The 19,401-nt window shown below is 49.7% G+C and overlaps 4 protein-coding genes and 2 long non-coding RNA genes across 7 annotated transcripts; 1 reads left to right on the top strand and 5 right to left on the bottom strand.

The window, feature by feature from the left end:
- Positions 1 to 2,378: 2,378 nt before the first annotated feature.
- On the bottom strand, positions 2,379 to 5,939 carry LOC100842749 (DNA-directed RNA polymerase V subunit 7). Of its 2 annotated transcripts, XM_010233356.3 has the most exons (3): positions 5,689 to 5,939; positions 3,548 to 3,669; positions 2,379 to 3,153 (listed from the first exon to the last, which is right to left on the bottom strand). In XM_010233356.3, exon 3 carries the CDS (start codon positions 3,141 to 3,143, stop codon positions 2,616 to 2,618), a length of 528 nt encoding a protein of 175 aa, XP_010231658.1. In that variant the 5' UTR covers positions 3,144 to 3,153; positions 3,548 to 3,669; positions 5,689 to 5,939; the 3' UTR covers positions 2,379 to 2,615. The 2 variants fall into 2 exon arrangements, with proteins under 2 accessions (XP_010231658.1, XP_024315063.1); XM_024459295.1 differs by lacking the exon at positions 3,548 to 3,669.
- A 181-nt stretch (positions 5,940 to 6,120) lies between these two features.
- LOC100828883 (UDP-glycosyltransferase 73E1-like) lies at positions 6,121 to 8,195 on the bottom strand. Its single transcript, XM_024459292.1, has one exon. The coding sequence runs from the start codon at positions 7,965 to 7,967 to the stop codon at positions 6,498 to 6,500; it is 1,470 nt and encodes a 489-aa protein (XP_024315060.1). The 5' UTR covers positions 7,968 to 8,195; the 3' UTR covers positions 6,121 to 6,497.
- Positions 8,196 to 8,355: 160 nt separating this feature from the next.
- LOC100828585 (UDP-glycosyltransferase 73E1) lies at positions 8,356 to 10,059 on the bottom strand. The gene has a single exon (XM_003566434.4). The coding sequence runs from the start codon at positions 10,055 to 10,057 to the stop codon at positions 8,501 to 8,503; it is 1,557 nt and encodes a 518-aa protein (XP_003566482.2). The 5' UTR covers positions 10,058 to 10,059; the 3' UTR covers positions 8,356 to 8,500.
- A 2,140-nt stretch (positions 10,060 to 12,199) lies between these two features.
- LOC112270861 lies at positions 12,200 to 14,254 on the bottom strand. The gene is made up of 2 exons (XR_002963387.1): positions 13,015 to 14,254; positions 12,200 to 12,558 (listed from the first exon to the last, which is right to left on the bottom strand). It is a non-coding gene; the product is annotated as an uncharacterized LOC112270861 (long non-coding RNA).
- Positions 14,255 to 14,584: 330 nt separating this feature from the next.
- Positions 14,585 to 19,223, top strand: LOC100828281 (coleoptile phototropism protein 1). The gene is made up of 3 exons (XM_003566433.4): positions 14,585 to 15,932; positions 18,188 to 18,547; positions 18,633 to 19,223. Exons 1-3 carry the CDS (start codon positions 14,949 to 14,951, stop codon positions 18,891 to 18,893), a joined length of 1,605 nt encoding a protein of 534 aa, XP_003566481.2. The 5' UTR covers positions 14,585 to 14,948; the 3' UTR covers positions 18,894 to 19,223.
- LOC112270860 lies at positions 17,329 to 18,201 on the bottom strand. The gene is made up of 2 exons (XR_002963386.1): positions 18,064 to 18,201; positions 17,329 to 17,986 (listed from the first exon to the last, which is right to left on the bottom strand). It is a non-coding gene; the product is annotated as an uncharacterized LOC112270860 (long non-coding RNA).
- Positions 19,224 to 19,401: the final 178 nt, after the last annotated feature.

Here is a 19,401-nt window from a genome sequence, read left to right as displayed (position 1 = left end):
TGGCAATCAACATGAAATAGCTCGCATGGGTCGAGAACTGCAAGTAAATAGTGTCACCTTTTTGCCTTTTTCAGTGTCTGATCTCTACAAATGTTACTGGGCGGTGGCTTACGGAAAATGGTACATATCTCCGAATTAGGTTGGCGATATATATAAGCTAGCATCAAGGCGAACATTGACTCCATCGCTCTGTCCTTCTAGAGATATAGATGAGAATTGAAATTTGGTGGGCATGAACAGATCGGCTTTGCTGTACTGCTGGTAAAACTTGGAAGAGAGGTCAATGCATGTGAGAAAAATTATGTGGAAAAAGAAAACTATATAATGTACATGTAATATTTTCCAGAATATTGGCATGACCAAACGGTGTTGTAAACTTCAGCAAGAATGAATCATGGTGACACGAAATCCATACTCGATGTCAACAAATAAAGATTTGGCCTCAAAGCACAGTAGGACCTTGCTGTCAACAATGAGCTCATCCGATGGCTTCAATAGCATAACCAATGGCCTCTTCGCTGCGCTCCACAACCTAGTTGTGCAAGAACATTTTATTCAAAGAAGCATGAAACTAGAACAAAACTGCACACCAGTTACATGAGCATTTAATCAGATAGCCAACAAAAAGATACCACCAATCTAAACAAAAACTTATAAGAGTGAGGTTTACAGTTATTGGCAGATATGGATAATGAATTAGAGCATGCACTCTACCATTCTTCTCGACCATTGTGCAAACTTTGGACAGTGCCGAGAGAAGGAAGCACCTGAAATTATCTCATGGAGATTACACAAAAAATCCTTACGACTTATTCTCTTTATCTTAGAATAAGATAGTGTAAATGTGTAATACTCTTACCGTTTGTAGAACATCATAGTTACATACATTAAATTATTATTAGATCAATGCAAATGATATAGCCAACACTGGCATGCTCTAAAAACATGGACAATACTAAGATTAGTCTTCCACAAGATTTGACAATGAAGTGAAGATGTAGATATAAATAAAAAATAATCAGTAAAATCGTCCAATATTACAAATCAGTTCATCATTCATCCATTACTCATCAACTGCTATCATGTATCAACTGCTAGAGTGCTACCGCTAGTTATATGAGATATTACACAGAAATTAAGTCATATGTCTCTGCTACTGACCTGTACGCGAACCGCATAAAAATCAAGATCAAACGATAGCAGCTCACTCCCAAGGGGCTCCGGCAGCGGCTCGGTCCGCGTCCACGGCAACTCCGGCTGCCGCAACAGGACGGGACGGTGGAGGAGCCCTTGCGGCCAAAATAAAATCAAGAGCTCCAACCCCAAAATAAAATCAAGAGCTCCAAGAACAATTCGGTGCTCCAGAAGGCCGGACTCATCATGAGGATGAGACGGAATCGAGGACCGAGGATCGCGGCGTCGGCAGGTGTCGAGCGGAGCGGCCGATCACGTGCCTCCTGTGAGGATGAGACGGCAGCATCTCGCGAGCGGTGGTGGGGTTGCGACCGGCTCGCCTACTCTCGTGCAGGGGGATCTGCGGCGGCGGTTCTTGGTCGCGTGGGGGGATCGGCGGCGGCTGGAGATCGACGGCGACGGTGGGCGAGCGGGCGAGGCGAGCCGCAGGGTGGAGGAGGAGGCGGCGGCCGCAGGGGAAGAGAAGGAGGAGGGGGGGTGGGGGTGGGCGAGGCGGGCGGTCTGGCGGGGAAGAGGCGGGCCGCAGGGGGAGAAGGCGGCGGCGGCCGCAGGGGAAGGAAGGAGGAGGCGGCGGCGTTGGAGGCTGGCTGGGTGAGGAGAAAAGAAAGAAAAAAACGGTTCGGGGCTGAAAGATTCTCCTGAGGATGGAATTTCAGCATCAACATGTAATCACTAAACGCACACGGTTAGCAAATAATCCATGTTTTGTTAGCCTGATTGTGGGGTTATTAGTTCTCCGTGTACGTTTAGTTGGGTGGACGTTGGGATGAATATGTTGGTGACTTTATAAGTAGTAGAGATCAGTCATGTTTATACAGATTTTCAAAAAAAAAAATTCTACAATCTGAACAAATGGATTCTGCTATTTCTCTGGACAGCCTTTTTGCCAGGGATTGCAGTTATGACATCCACTGAATATGTTAGCCACTTCGATATTTTTTTAAAAAAACCACTCTTGCTTTGGCATGCTTCAAGCAAGATCGATGCGTACCTTCAGCAATCCTGATATGCAAAATGTTATAGGAAACATGCAAACAAGTACTACATCTGTTACAAAATGACATTTTGATAGGCCAAAGGCTCTGTTCCAAAATGTAAGACGTTTTGATAGGCGGAAAAGTATTTGGCCAATCAAAAAGTCTTACTACATTTTAGCACAAAGGTAGTGCAATGTAACAAACACATGCAGGCAAGTAGAATGTGATATGTTAAAAAGCTGTCTCGTCACAATTCACAGTACACTGTTATGTTAAAACACGGTGCCAATTCAGAGTACACTGATATGTTAAAACATGAAGCCAATTCACAGTAAACTAACAGGTTAAAACACGGAACCAAATGCCATTGGCATCGAGTGCTGACAAGTTACACCAACCATGCGTTTGGTATGGCATGCTTCAAGCAAGATCGATGGAAGCAGCTTACAGCGGCCCGAGGAAATCACCAGCCAGCGTAGCAAGGAGCTGGAACTGGCGATCTCCTTCCATCCAGCGGAAGCCCATGACCCTAAAGCGCACGATCGTGTCCTTCTCCAGCTTTGAGTGGTCCTTCATGAACATCGGGTTCTCGCCACCGATGTACTTGTAGTCGTTCATTGTCTTCTCTGACAGAAAGATGTTCTCTATTGGTCCAGATTTCAGGAACATGCCATGCTTGAGGATCTTGTCCACGGAGCCGACCAAGATCTCACCCTTCATAGGCTTCAGTGTGATGCAGGTGAATGTGACCGGAAAAAGAACATCTCCAGTCAGCTCACGGACTTTCCCTTCAGATATCTCCTTCAGCTCATTAACAGCAATGTAGTAGCCATGCTCCTTGGAGGCCTTCCTGTTTGTTACGTCCTCCAGAAGACGCACAATGATAAACTTACGGAGCAAGAGACCCTTGGCGCTCAGCTGGTCAGGTGAGATCAGTACATTCCAAGACATCTCTGTCAGAAGGAAAACCATGGCTGACTACCTGACAAAAGTTACAATTATACAAGATATCATCCTTTTAGTTGTGTAGCAACCGTTAACTGAATATGACAGAGACATGCTTAAGAGATTACAAGGAAGCAAAACTAAACATCGCAATCCTCCTGCTATACAGGACATACCATTGCAGATTTACTGCTGGTAAACAAACATAAAATGAAATTACGAGGAACAAATCAAACCTAAAGATTAAAACCATGCTGTTTCCGTATTCCAAAAAACCTTGTCGAAAAAATAGAGCTTTGCATCGATTATGTGTAAATATACCAAAAGATTTATGATGCAGCATCCATATGTGAAATCTTCGCTGATTTTATATAAGGATGCTGCATCATAACTCTTTATATGCAATGACATTGCAGACAGCAGTACCACACCTGCACGGCCATAGCCAAGCAATCAAACATGCCACTCAATTGGCATGAACAGATGCACCAGTGTTGAACCGTGTGTGGCCTGCACCATCATCACATAAAATGTTGTTCCCACTAATCTTTGCCTACTCACAACTCAACACCAAAGAGGAAAGATGTCAGAAACTATCAACATCCGAAGGTTCCAATTATCAGTACAACCACATTTCTGTCATTGATGCTAATTATAATAGTTGGATATAGCCTAAACAAACAAACAAACAAAGGCCAGCATTGATTTATGATGGCTACTAACATATTGAACATGACCTGATTAATCTCAGCTTGGTTTCTGATCAAAAGTTTCTGAGATTTTTCAAGACAACATAACAGGAGTTTATAATATAATTATAACAGAAGGACAAGAAGCCACCATGTTCGTCCATGTAGGCTAAATTAATAAATTATCTCCACCGTTGATTTTAGCAGATCCTGATTATAATAGTCAAGATTCAAGATTTTAAACCTAAATAGGAAACCAATCTGAGTTGTATTGCCCGCGTGTGTACGGCCAGGCACGAAGCAATCCGACCAAGCATACCGGTGCAATCCGGCCAGGACTGACAACATGCATTAATCATTGTATGGGCTAACCAGTGTTTCGCTCAACTTCAATCGTTTCTCCGCCTTCTGTCCACACGAGGATGCACTGCTGTGCACCATCACAACATGCATGGGGACACGGAACACATCCATCGACAATTCAACATGCTAAAACAGAACTAATTAATATATGGACATTAGCATTTGGATTTATACATCAAATTCATCCTAAAATAGAAATTTGATATCTAGTCGATAACGTCTAATATATAGCAACCAGGGACGGAGCCAAAAAATTCGACACAGACCCAAACTGTTTTTTGATGATCTGATTAATAGCAGCAAGTACAAAGGAAAATTGTGGAGCCAACCATAAGCATTTATGAACTGGTTGTCACTAACAGAGTTGAAGAAAAACAAAATAATATGAGTTATTTTACGCGGTAGTCCTAAACATATTGTGGGTACCAAGTTCCTAACACTATTAAAATGCACATTTAAGTCCTATAAGAGTACGCTAAGTGAGTCACTGGTCCTACCCGCACTTTATCAGCTCTATCCCGCAATTGTTGTTTGAACAGTGCCACCTAAGGTATATTATGCATAATACTCCTGGAAGAAATATCTTCTTCTGACCCAAATAATATATGTGTGTAAAGAGAACACGTGTGAGAGTTGCATGTAATTGGGTAAAATAAAATGGAGGGATCAGTGCCGTTACACTTTATGTGAAGACGAACATATATATGAAACGAGCAATGAGATGTTGCGGTAGGAACAATAAATGTTGAAACAATTTAATTACATGTCTATCTTTCAATCATATTACCATTTATAAATTTATACAAGCATATTGATGTGAAAAATATTATGAAAATAATAATCTAAAAAGACATGTATAACAATGTGTAAGAAATCTACCCGCCCAAATGTGCAGGTTACAGGTTACCTTGCTAGTTCTAATGAAAAATGAACTTGGTAATTAAAACAAAAGACATCAGTAAATATAACCACCAATTTTGCCACGCCAGGTCATTGCCCAGATTGCTGCACAAACTTCTGGATCAATTACTAGCAAAGCAAAAAAGACTGAGAGAGGCACCCAAGTCCAAGGAAATCTATCCTTTCTGATCTATGCATGACATGGATAGCCCAATTTTACCCCAATTATCAGGGGATTCGTGTAGTCTTCTGCTCTCTACGGGCGGACTTAAAGCAATGAGTGGGGGTTTAACTAAACCTTCCAAAATTTGGGGGGAAAGCGAGATTCTTTCAGCACAACCATCAAGTCTAATACACGACTAGATGCATCCCGGCAAAGAAATATTTGGGCTTGATCCCTCAAACTGATCGAAGAACAGGAGCGCCCGTAGGTCAGGGTAAAGGCAGGAAACCCTAGCACAAGGCGCAGTTAAAGCCCCGCGAATCAAATCACCGCGCAGCAAGAGCAATCTGGGTTGCTGCCGGGGGCAATAAATGCTTCGATTTGGGTGCTTCACGGGGTAGGGAATCGCACGGAGCAAGGGGTCCGAACTAGGCGGGCAAAGTGGGTTGTTCCTTACCTTCAGAAGCAGTGAGGGAAGGAGCAGAGACCCGCGCGGATCCCCACTTCACTCCGCGGCAGCCTGGTCAAGCGGAGGACTGAGGAGGAGGACAGCCAAAGGGCTTGGTTTCTCGGTGGTTCAGTTTTTTCACCGTGGTTCAGTTGATCAGTTCTTCAGTTGGGTGGGCCGAGGGACCAGTGGAGGAAGAGGATATCAGGGGACAAGGGTCGTGGTGAGTCGTGACTCAGAGCCTCAGAGGCTGAGCAAACTCTTGTGTGTGTTCGTTACAGCTGCAGCTCCAGATGACCTTGCTCCTGTAATCTTCGGTGGATCCGTTCCACAGGAAGCATTCGGCTACCAAGTTGATCTCAAAATAATTAAGAGGAGGTTTAAGGGTAAACAGTCCACAATACATCTGATGCTATCAACACATATTGCACTTCTCCACCATGAGATGAGCAGTGTTTATACCCGTGTTGAACTTCCAAAAAAAACAAAACATGGTTCACATGTGCAGTATCGAGTGTTACATGTATAATGAACTATAATCGATGTTAAATCTGAAATTCTGAAGGAATTGCCTATTAATGAAAATGATACTCTAGGTTCCAATTGAATCTACAATTGGTGGCAGCATAGAACTAGAAAATCAGAATTAAAACTGAAGTATTGTTTTCCATCTTTCAAGATTGTTTTTCTGAGAGCTCCTAGAGAGTTTGAGCATGCCATCCGTACCATGCTGCCATGATCAAAATCATCGCTGCCTAAAGAAATTGGAGTACTTCAACTCAAAAACCATCCAGGAGTGGATCAATAGCTCAGGCAAATCAAGAACCACGTCTTGGTCCTTCCTCTGCTCCAGCGAGCTCCCGGACATGGCGAACCATGTCTCCCAAATCGCGGTCCGACGACCCGCCCTCCGCCATCGCCTCCCTTGCCGTCGTGGCGAGCTCCTTTGCCCGCACCCGCATCACCGCCCCCTCATCCATCAGCTCGGCCACCGCCCTCTCAATGTCGTCCCTCCTGACCTGCACCGCGGGCGGCGTCTCGGGGTGCAGGAGCACGTGCGTGGACGGCACCTTGGCACCAACGCGCACGCCGGCGCCGAGCACGTCCACGACCAGCGTCTCGTTCAGGAACTGGTCGGCGAACTGCGGCCACGCCAGGAGCGGCACGCCGTGGGAGAGCGACTCCAGCGTCGAGTTCCAGCCGCAGTGCGTCAGGAAGCCGCCGACTGAAGGGTGAGCCAGGATGGTCATCTGCGGCGCCCAGCCACGGATCACGAGGCCGCGGCCCGCGACACGGGCGTCGAAGCCGGAGCCGATTTCGTCGTCGGACTCCTTGGCCACCCAGATGAACTGCCGGTTCGAAGACTCCAGGGCAGCGGCGAGCTCGGCCACCTCATGCGGGAACAGCCGGGCCATGCTGCCGAAGCTGACGTAGAGCACGGACTCGGGCGGCCTCGCGTCGAGCCAGGACACGACGCGGCTGGCGTCCACGGCCGCGCGGTTGCCTCTCCCGGCCATCGTCTCGGCGTCGGAGGACTGGTCCAGGAGGCAGAGCGGCCCGACCGCCCACACCTTCTTCCGGCCGAGCGCCGCGGCGTAGCCCTCGACGAACGCGGCCTCCCAGGCCGTGCACGTGTTGACGACCAGGCCGTCGGCGGTGGCCTCGGCTTCGAGCGTGTCGCGCCGTTGCCTCTCCAGCCCCGGCCACTGGAAGAACCCCAGCGTCGTCGCCCTGCTCGCCACGACGCGCACCGGGAAGCCCGGCACCTCGAACGGCTCCATGTCGCCGGCGACGCAGCCGTGCGCGCCGTGCTTGGCCACGTTGTGCTCCGCCAGGAGGAAGAAGGCCGACGGGCAGTGGAACACGAGCCGTGGGACGCCGAGCAGCCGCGCGACGTCGGCCGTCCACGGGCTGCAGGTGTCGGCGACGAGGCAGTCCGGCCGGCGCGGCAGAGCCCTGAGGTACGCCTCGAGCGGGCCCGCGAGAAGCCACACGGCGTCGTAGAAGAGCGTGATCTGGGAGATGTCCGTGACCATCTCGGAGCTCTCACACCCCGGCGCCAGCCCCAGCGCAGGGCCCGGGAACTCCAGCTCCGCGACGTCGACGGCGAGCCCCGCGCGGCCGGCGTGCTCCAGGGCGGCCCTGTTGCGCGCGGCCGTGACGGGCGTCAGGACGACGGTGACGCGCGCGCCGGCGCGGGCGGCGATGAGGCGCGCAAGATCCACCATGGGGATCACGTGGCCCTGCGAAAGGAGCGGCACCAGCACGAAGTGGAGCGGCGCCGCCATCGTCCTCGCAACAACAGTATACAAGATAAACGTTGCCAAGCTTAATCAGGACTCTTGGTAACCACACACTCGCTCCTTCGGGGTTTTTCCGGGTTTGTAGATCGTGGCCGGGGAATCGCCGCGACAACTGGAGTTCTAGAAGAGGAGAGACGAAGGTTCATGGCGATGGCTACGTGTGGCATCGGCGCATGGCAGAGTGGACGCGCGCCCACGGGCAATAACGAGCATGTCAACGATGCTTTCCCAGATCAGGTTTTGCATCACTGCCACTGGACACTTGGCTGACCCAGTGCTAAATGGCCGCTACTCATTCGCTATCTTTTTTCCACACTGGAGATATTAGTTGCACATTTCTGCATTGTGCAACTTACGTATGTCAAACGGTGCAAAATCAAATACAGCATAGTATTACGTATTAGAATTTCTTTTCCCCCTTCTTTTTGATCGCTATCTTTTTTCCAATCCAAAGAAAAGAGAACGATCCTGAGTTCAGTTTCCTAGGACCAAGACCAAATCAATGCTCACATATTCGATCAAACAGTTGAGCAATCCTGGCACCCCTGCTCCTCGTCCTTCCTGCTCACGTGCCCCGCAACATGGCGAACCAAGTCCAAGGAATCAATATACGACGACCCGCCTGACGCCATCGCCTCTCTCGCCTTCACGGCGAGCTCCATCGCACTCGCTCGCATCGCCGTCCCCTCCTCCATCAATTCGACAACCGCCCTCGCGACTTCGTCCCTCCCGACGAGTTGCATCACCGGCGGCGGCAACAGCTCGGCACCAATGCGGACGCCAGCGCCGAGCACGTCCACGACCAGCGTCTCTGTCAGGAACTGGTCGGCGAACTGCGGCCACGTCAGGAGCGGCACGCCGTGCGAGAGCGACTCCAGCGTCGAGTTCCAGCCGCAGTGCGTCAGGAAGCCGCCCACGGCCGGGTGAGCCAGGATGGTCATCTGCGGCGCCCACTCGCGGATCACGAGGCCCCGGCCCGCCACGCGCTTGTCGAAGCCGGCGTCTATGCCGTCGGTCTCCTTGGCTACCCAGACGAACGGCCGTTTGGACGCCTCTAAGCCGGCCGCGAGCTCGGCGACCTGCGGCGGCATCAGCCGCGCGATGCTGCCGAAGCTGACGTAGAGCACCGACTGCCGCAGCATCGCGTCGAGCCAGGACACGACGCGCACGGCGTCGCTGCTGCCTCCTCTCCCGGCCCTCGTCTCGGCGTCGGCTTCGTTGTTGTCCAAAAGGGAGAGCGGCCCGACCGTCCAGACTTTCTTGCCGAGCGCCTTGCCGTACCGCTCGACGAACGGGGCCTCGAGAGCCAAGCACGTGTTGAGGACCAGGCCGTCGGCGGTGGCCTCGGCTTCGATCGTGTCGCGCCGGAACCTCTCCAGCGCCGGCAGCTGGAAGAACCCGAGCGTCTTGGCCCTGTTCGTGACGAGGGGCACCGGGAAGCCCGGCACCTCGAAGGGCTCCAGGTCGGTCATAACGCGGCCGTGCACGCCGTCCTTGGTGATGTTATGCGATGCCAGGAGGAAGAAGGCCGAGGGGCAGTTGAAGACGAGCCGCGGGAGCCCCAGCCTCCGCGCGACGTCCGCGCACCACGGGCTGCAGGAATCGGCGACAAGGCAGTCCGGCCGCCGCGGCAGCGCACAGAGGTAGGACTCGAGCGGGCCGGCCAGCAGCCACACGGCGTCGTACAGGAGCTTCATCTGGTGAAAGCTCGTGATCATGTCGAGGCACTCGAAGCCCACGGGCAGACCCACCGCGGGGCCCGGGAACTCGAGCTCCGCGACGTCCACGGGGAGCCCCGCGCGGCGGGCCTGATCCAGGACGGCCTGGCTGCGCGCCGCGGTGACGGCAGTCAGGACGACGGTGGCGCGCGCGCCGCGGCCGGCGAGGAGGCGCGCCAGGTCCATCATGGGGATCACGTGGCCCTGCGCCGGGAGCGGCACCAGCACGAAGTGGAGCGTGGGCGGGGCAGCCATGGCCGGCCTATGACGACTGTTCAGGATGTGGGGCCTGAACGTATCCGTCCGAGAGGTGCAGTGAGAATGGCAGGAAGATCTCAAACAGGACTGGACGAACATATACCCTCGGCGTCGTGACGACGGGGCGTGGCTAAAGTCCCCGGGGTCTGGTACAACTTACCAGCGACGACCGATGACTCAGTACCGGCCGCTTCTGTTCGTCAATCTTTCGGTACTACTCCGTATTATTCATTATGCAGTATCTTAAGACTCAAAATGAGTCTGGCAAGACGACGATTCGACGATCATGCTTGTGTGGTGTGACAGAAGGTCCTGCAGCTCTTGCTACAAAACGCATAGGAGTTGGCTGGTTTATCCTTAGTTTTTCTTTTCACACATAAATGGTGGTCAAAGAAAAGAGAAAAACAAAACGCACGCACACGCAGCCAACTTATTCATAAATGGAGTACTAGACGTAGACGTACGCATTCCCTAATTTCTTTGCTTTGAAAATGATGCCTAATCGGGATTAATTAACACCAATTCCTAAGTCCTTTGATTGACGGATGAGATGATAATGACATCTAGACGAACGTCTCCCAGCTTGTGCAAAAGTCTGCATTTCCAACTCCTAGGTATTGAACATTTAGCCAATCTCTCCATGTTTTGATAAGAAAGCTAAGTAGAGAGTAGAGCAGGTCGCCCACCTGTTATATAAGAAAACTGATACAGTTGAGACCAAGAAACTCAACTTCAAAATGTAGCGTCCTCTTCTTCTCTAAATGTTTAGGTAGCTCTCGCTCTCCCACTACTTTAAAATCAAGGGATCTTAAAATGCAGCTGGATCGTTTAAACTAGAACACGATTAATAATTTAGTCTGCTGCTCGCTGTGAGGTTTTGCCATGTCATCTTTAGCTAACATATAGCGCATGTATAATGAGTTGGCTATAAGAATGTAAAACTTTATTATGAGCAGGCCCAAATTGTAGTCTCATAGAGTGTTTAAGAGCACGTGCTGCAGCTGGCTATTAGATAGTAGCACAACTCTTTTCTCTGTCAAGATACTTGTATTAGGTGGTTTCCTAGTTAGAATACAATAGGACATGCTAGGGAGCAGGAGCAACGACACAACTTATATTTGTGGCATTCATGGGCCCGAGGCCCGCCACACCATCCCTGTTTCCCCATGGCACAAGGCACTGCCTTTTTATTAGGATATACATGGTTCCTTTCCGTGTAAAAACCTGGTGGCATGGTGAGCTTCATCACCACCCCAGATAGATGTATTTTCGATCTAGTTGGGCCAATGGTTTAGATGTATCATACATCAACAGAAGATATTCGAGGATATTGCAGATGAAATGAGAACTTTGTCCTCCCTGGCTCCCCAGCTCCTTCATTACCTGGAGTTATCAAATGTGAGATTACCAGGGACTTCAGCGCGCCAGGATGTGAGAAATTCAGTGGGAAGATCCTGCCATCCTGGAGAGGAATGAAGAGATGACAGTGTTGTCACTGGCAGCTTTTGTGAGCTACAGGCGTTGTATTTGTATATTCAGGCTTACTAGAAGCAAATCGGCACAATGTCCCATTGGACCAATGTTCTGAAATGAGTGTAATAGCAACCAGAAGGGCTAATTCGTCAGTTGATAAGAAGCATTGCAAAGTGATTATGGATGTACTAAAAGTAAGTGCGCAAAGCATCACAAATAGCACAATGCAGACTAAAGAAGTTTCTGTAGTGAAAGAGGGATCAGATGGAAATGGACGTGTTAAAAGTTAAAACTGATGGGTGAGGAGGCAGATCCAGAAGTCCAAAAGAATGAGAACTAAGGAACAAATGGAAAAGGGTAGAAAGTTTATAGAGGAAGGGGCATCTTACAATAATGTAAGGCACCTGATTGAATATATTTTGACCAGGGAAATATCAAGAGAAATTCAGTGGTATTTATGCAACTTTTTGTTTCATTAGCTGGTAGTTTTTCTTCCTAAAAGAATAATTTTATACTTACATATCTAATCAGTTTCTTTCTTGTGGTACGACACGTTGTATTCGGAAAATTATTGGCATTCCAGTTACATAATTAAAGTTGAGAATAATACTAGTCTTCCTTTATTTTTATAAATACTTGCATAATATCTGATCACCTACTGGATGTTTAGTACTCCCTCCGTCCTATAATTCTTGTCGAAATATTACATGTATCTAGACGCTTTTTAGGAATACATACATCCATTTTTGGGCAAATTTGAGACAAGAATTATGGGACATAGGGAGTAGTTCAATAGCAGAAAGAAAAGAAAAGTTGACTGCGTAGTTGTCGCAACAACTTATACCTTTAACAGAGGCATGTCGCTCCAAAATCAAGGTTGAAAACCAAATACAGAAAAGTTGAAACTTGAAAGAATACCTAGTTGAGCTAAACACTAGAACACTTGCAACCTAAGATGGTTTGTGCAGATCCTTGAGAAGTGAAAACGCACCGCTCCAGCTATGGGCACCATGTTACCAGACAAAGCAAATTTGCTGTAAAAATCTCCGTTGTGAAATGCACCCAAAATGGAGATTATGGTATTATCAGATATCCTCGGTAAGTTACATAATATTCCAGCTTCATTCCTGCATGAATTTAACATGAAATATTACTGAATATCCTAATTCAACAGTATGGATTGTTAAATAAATGAAATATTCAGAAATGAAATTTTAAGATCTAACTTTAACCTATTGGGAAAATGGGGGTGAATTTGGATCTTGGAGATTCTAGATGGGACATCATGTATGCAGGAAACTGACGTTATTTTTAGAGAAGTTCTATTGCGGGCACTGCATCAGTGATTGCATTGTGTTGTCAACAGTTAAAGGGAGTGTACTAATAAACATATCTATCTTGTGCAATTGATATATGGAGTCATTCCTAAAGGCTACAAAATATAAATCCATGTAGCGCAAGTGCAGGCTTCGGATGTCATAATGATCGAGTCTTCCATTGTTGACTAATGCGCTACAAATGCATGCCATGAGAAAAATGAAAGAGTTTCTCACATCATCTGCAATTTCTGAATCAAAGAGTACCTTGAGGAACATGCAAAGTAGCCTCTTCCTCGCTCCCCATTTGCCACTAGTCCAAAGCATGAACAAAACAACAACGGTACAAATATCGTCTCTGCCACACTGCTTCAATGGATTTGGATTTATCAATTGACAACTGTATGCGCAAATATCCAATGTTGATGCACTTTCAGCCTTCAGGTTGCACACACATACCATGACCATTGGGTTCCTCCATTGCGGAGACCACTCGTCCATCATCCATGCAAGAGAACCCTTGCACATGATGCTCTGTTAAGAATGGCAAGTTTGCGCTGCGCTGAACTGTTGGGGCTATGCTTACCATGCTGAAGTTGTCTGCCTGACCCACCCATGTTAAACCAGCCTGCCTCTATGTCCACAAATCACCCAAAATCAATCAAGGCGCTATGTCTCCCATTTTTCACAGAAATGCAGTGCATCACCTCAAACTCCTGCCCCAGCCGTTGCCATGGACAATACCCGTTTTGCTCCTTCATGACAGCCATGTCTTTTGTCCATGACATTGCGTGACATGGTTTCAATCTGAGAACAAAATCACTGATCAAGTGAAACTAAGACCCAAACACAAAATTGATAACCTTGCCGAAGATCAACACAGCATCCAGGGGGCGTCGCGCCAGCCTGACAGCTTCTCGCTTAGCAGAGACGCTACCCCCCTAGAGACCACCACGGCACTCTGCACCATAAAGAGCAGGCAGCCATGGCCGACCAGACTCCGGCGTCAGGGACCCCGGTGGGGCATTCGGTCGAACAGTTCATGGGCACACCCCACCCCACCGCATCGGACCAAGAGGAGGACACCAGAAAGTTTTCACATCATCTAGTTATGTCAACAATGATTGCTCCGGCAAACTAACCAGATGCGATCTTTGCAGAATCTTGCGGCCAAGGCCGCAACAGCGTCGATTCAGGACCCTGGAGGCAGCTGACGAGCTGCGGTGGTGGTGCAGTAATGCAGATTGCTGCAATGCAGCTGGAGCCTACAGGGGGATGCAGCCTTTCCTTTGGATCGCAGGGGCAGGGACCTCAGTACCTCACCTCCTACCTGATTTCATGGCGTTTAGTTGGTAATTCAGTTGTGACCGCTGGAGGAGGACACTGCTGATTCTACAAAGCGATCTGCTGAGGGCTGACTTTTGCATGCTGTGTGGTGTGGAAGAAGGGCAGCAGTTCGGTCAAGAACAGCTTGTCCCAGACTGATGACTCTGATTGCTAGTAGTACTAAACAATATTTACCCAGTGCAAACAGAGATCAAATTAAAAGGGGCCTGACAAGATGCCTTTCGTGGTGGAAATAATGATCTCTGCCATTGTACGCACTACAAAATCGTCCGAGGGATGGCAATATCTTTGACAATGTACCGAACGCTATAAAACCGTTAGAAGAGAGTGTATTTAGCCAGTAGATTATTTTATGCACAGAGACAAGAATCTAGGTAATGTCCTGTTAGAAACTTGATTATACAACTGAAAACTGACAAAGCTACACACAACCTTACGATATCTATTGAATGGCGATCATGGAGCTAAAACTCCTTGCTCTGTTGTATGTTCCATTGGTCCAGTTAAAATTAATCAGAAAAGAATCGTTCGATGCTGCAATCTACGAGGGGGCTAGAATTCAATCATTCAATCTACAACGCCATCGTCATCCTCAGGTGCTCCCGCCCGGTGCACATTTTAGCTAAGCATCCTGTCAGTCTTTCCATGCATGAGCAAGCCGCGGCATCTGCTGCCAAAAGTAAAGAAGCAAACGAGCCAAAACCTTGGAGTAACCTGCCCGGATTTTACTTGCCGGAAAGGAGCTCGACTTTTGGTCCCTCTCTTCGTCCCATCTGTCTGTATGTCCGTCAGCGAGGCCTCTTGGCAACCGCAATTTCCTCTGGCCCCAGCTAGCAGCTAAGCAAAGGCACACCATGCCGCTGCTACAACTACAAGAAACTTTATGGCACGTCGCAACGCCACACAGGCGACCTGTTCCAAGTCCCAACACACAGGAGCTCGAGTCGAGTCGAGCTGCCCTCGCCATTTCCAAGCTCTCGGAGCAGAGCACCCACCGCCCACACAGAACAACAATGAAGCCTCCGTCATCGCCGCCCGCCCAACAATGGCCCAGCTCCCCGTCCCCGCGCGCCACCGTCGTGGCCCGCCATTCCTCGCCGGACCCATGCGCCGAGGCGAGCGTGGTCATCAACGACGTGGACGCCTTCGCGCGCACCGTCGCCGCCATCCGGTCCAAGCCCGCCGCCTCCGACGACAGCCTCGCCTCCGTGCTGTCCCACTACGCCGCCAGGTGGCTCCCCGACGTGGCTTCCTCCTCGTCCCCTTCGGGCCGCTTCCAGTTCCCGCAGCAGCAGCATCCCCCGGAGAGCCCCACCGCCACGTGGCTCAAGAAGCGGCTCCTCCTCGAGTCCCTCGTGGCCGCGCTCCCGCCGGAGGAGCCCGACGCCGGCGCCGGAGACGACGACGGCAACGACAGCGGCATCGCGTGCGACTTCCTCCTCCGCCTGCTCCGGGCCGGGAGCATGGTGGGCGCGGACCGGGCCCTGCTCGGGGACCTGGAGGCCCGCGCCGCCCGGCGGCTCGACCAGGCCTCCCTCGGCGCCGTCATGATCCCGGCCTTCGGGCTCCAGGGCCATGGCGGCCCGGCCCGCGACCGCCACCCTGCGACGCTGCTGGACGTGGGCCTGGTGCTCCGGCTGGTGCGCGGGTTCCTGCGGGAGGGCGCCAAGGCGGGCGCCGCGGCCAAGGTGGCCATGCTCGTGGACGCGTACCTCGCCGAGGCCGCGCTGGAGGCCGGGCTGCGGCCGCTGGAGTTCGAGGAGCTCGCGCGCGCCGTGCCCGCGCACGCCCGCGCCGCCGATGACGGGCTGTACCGCGCCGTCGACACATACCTCAAGGTCAGTCCATCAGTGCCTCAGTGGCAACGACCGTCTATAATCGTATCTTATCTCCGTTGATTAATCTCGTCCGTACGTCACCACGGCAGCAAAATGCCCTTCACTCATGCCTTGATCTCTCTCTACAGTAGACTAGTGCTCCTGGAACGTTTAGCAGAAATGGAATGGTTGGCACGAGGGGAACATACAGTATAGAACAGTATTCCATCTGATTCTAAATTCTTAATCAAATTTGTCCAAATATAAATATTTATTCTTAAAATACGTCTAGATTCATGTAATATTTCGATAATAATTTAGGATCGCAGGGAATAATATTTTGAATTTCTGCTCCGTCAAAAAATTATGTAGGGTAAATTAATTGAACGCATGAATGAAATTCACCCAAAAGAGATCTGTGCACTTTGATCATGGCCCAAAATTCATCTTTCGAGCACGCCAAATCATAGCGGCATGTGTGCATGCAAGTTTGTGATTCCCTTTTGGACGCACGTCGCACCGTTGGCCTTTGTCGATGTGAAAAGCCAAAAGGTGCCTGGATAGGACGGGGAGATGGCGCACGTAGTTTCATGCATCGGAACGGTGTATACGTTGGCAGATGTGACACTGTTGGACGGACGGATGCTGCGGCCGAGGTAAGAAAACCATGGAAGTAAGAGAGGAAGTACAGTACCCGTGTTTTACCGTGTTTGACCGCACCAGTCCAACTTGGACTATCTAGTCAGGTCAGACGCTAGCTGTCTAGCTTCGTATTCTTGAATTAGTAGAGCAGGTATAATAAAATTGACGTAAACATGCTATGCTGTGAGGGTTCAAATATCAGTTTCAAAATGTATGGCCTATAGTTTTAGTTGATTGTCAAATGATAACAAAACTTATCAATATATATGATACCAAATGAAGTTTTTTATGCCCGTTGTGAAATATATTTTCTTGATATCTTGGCTTTACATTGTAAGTATTGATATTATCGCTACAAATCATGGTCAAACTTTAAAAGACTTGACACTCAACAAAAGTTATATGACCTGTTTTCGAGCGACTAAGTATATTTTTACTTTTGTTGAGTTGGAGGAAAGTTAAGAGGACAGAGCAGAGAAACGGGTTGTTAAGTAACAGAAGGCTGCTAGGCTCAATGTGAAAGTGGAATGTGGCCAAGTATTACTATAATAGTAGTACATCTTTATCACTAACTAACTATACATGTTGGTACTAGTTATATATCACATGACATGAGCTAGCAGGCTATATTATTATCCTTGTTCGTATCACGAGTTTTTTTAGATTGCTTGAATTAGAAAATGAAGCAACATAAAAACACAAGATATTTTTATAGTGATGCATTTGGATGGTGCACGGGAAATAAACATAGATAGCTAACACAGTAGAGGAGAGATGCAAGCACAAGTGCATTGGACTTCTCAAAGGAAAGAAAAAAAAAACAAGGTTCGAGCTCATGTAAGGGATTTTGGCAACTCCATTCCTATCATCCAAATGGCTCTTATCAGAACAATTTCTAAGAACTAGAATCCTACAAAATTCTTTTGAAAATCGTACAATCCCCTGACTTGCCACTCGATCTATTATATCATTTAAACTACTTTTTTTAGATCAAACTTAAGTCCTGTCCTGACTTAAACTACTTATCATACACTTATAAATTTACGTCAGTCCTTTAAAAGAATGTTTATCTTCTTACTCGGGAGTACGTCCTTTAAAATACATATATCATTGTTTATTCATATACATCAATGTCATCGAAATGTTGGTATACGAGTACAATTTTGGCGATCAACTTCTGCACACTCCTGTAAGGATTTCTTTTATGCGTGTGAGCTGCCTGGCCAGCTTCATGGTTGGATCGAGCAGTAAAATTGTCCATCCAAAACCTACCCGTGTTCCTGTCCTGCGGGGATCCTTCTGTGCATTTGTCCTTTTCAGGATTTGATCATGGTCCACCAGCTCAAAATCTACGCCTACCGATTTGTATCATTCCAACATCCATAGCCTAATCACGTCCCAAAGTTAGAAGCCACATCGATCAGTACGTGAATCTAAAACCATAAGAAGATAAATCACGTGAGCTAGCTGTCGCATGATCTATAATCAAGTGCTACAGAACAAACATTACCTGTCCTTGCACATGGAGACCTGAGTGTATAATGTATACCATCTGAGCCGTCGATCTTGAGATCTTTGAGATGCGTACACGACCGACCGTTAATGTCTGTACTGTCCGTCCGACGTCCGTGCAGGTGCACCCGCAGGCGAGCAAGGAGGAGCGGCGGTCGCTGTGCCGGCTGATCGACGCGCGCAAACTGTCGGCGGAGGCGGCGGCGCACGCCGTGCAGAACGACCGCCTCCCGGTCCGCTGCGTGGTCCAGGTGCTCTTCTCATCCGAGCACGGCGGCAAGCTCAGCCGCCTCGCCGACTGGAGCGCCGCCGGCTCCTTCCGCTCCCTCCAGCAGCACACCCCCAGGAGCCCCGCCGCCCTCGACCTCTCCTCCTCCTCCGCTAGCGCCATTGCCGCCCGGTGCCCGTCGAAGCGCGAGGCCGTCGCGCAGCAGCAGCAGCACGAGCTCCGCCGCCTTCGCGAGGACGTCGCCCGGCTCCAGGTCCGCGCGCGAGACCATTTATTTTGTAGCCCGGCCGCAGCATTTACTGACGGATCAGCGTTAATTTCTTGATGTATGAATGTAGGTGCAGTGCCACGCGTTGCAGGCGCAGGTGGACCGGCTGGGCTCGTCGGACAGGAGGCGGCGGGGGCTGTTCAAGTGGGGAGCGTTCCTGTTCGGCGGCGGCAATGGCATGGGCGCGGTCGAGGACTCTGACAGCGCCATGGAGAGGACGCCGCTTAGCGGGACGAAGAAGGCCCGCGCTGCCGCTGCCGCTGCCGCCTCGGGGTCGACGCCGGCGACGGGAACGCCGACGGTGGCGAGGTGGCGAAGGTCGCACTCGTGAACCGAGACTCGGTTGACCGGGAAGAAGACGCCTCTACGTTGCTTGCCGGTCATCTCGTCGAGATCAAGCGAGGACATTGTTTGTTTCTGAGTTTCTGGTGAGCGACGCTCTGTTTTGTTTGGTTGGGAATCTCAACGAGCGGGCTGGCTAGTGGTGTATTTTGGTTGGATTTCTCTTTTGGATTTCTAGGTGTGCAAGTGTGAGCGCCGCTCGGTGGATGTGAGACCAGATGGCGACACATGTCATTTCGCCGCTCATATCCATCTCCGTTAATCTGAGATTGTGCATAGTTATTCCAAAAAAAAAAAGATTGTGCATAGTTTTTCCTTTTCTTTTTTTGAAGTACGCCAGGAAGCCGATCTCGCCGCCGTGAGCCGCCTCTACTCCGCCGCTGCTCGTCCATGGCACGGGCGCTCGGCCCTCCCGCCTAACCGCCGCCGGCGCCACCCGCCCGAAAGCCAATCTCATGCTCGGTACATACGATGGCTCAGCTGTAACTGATTGAAAG

The sequence above is a fragment of the Brachypodium distachyon genome, chromosome 2 (genome assembly GCF_000005505.3).
Source record: "Brachypodium distachyon strain Bd21 chromosome 2, Brachypodium_distachyon_v3.0, whole genome shotgun sequence".
Lineage (NCBI taxonomy): Eukaryota > Viridiplantae > Streptophyta > Magnoliopsida > Poales > Poaceae > Brachypodium > Brachypodium distachyon.
Note: the sequence above shows the minus strand (reverse complement) of the source record. Positions and strands in the feature narration are given on the sequence as shown.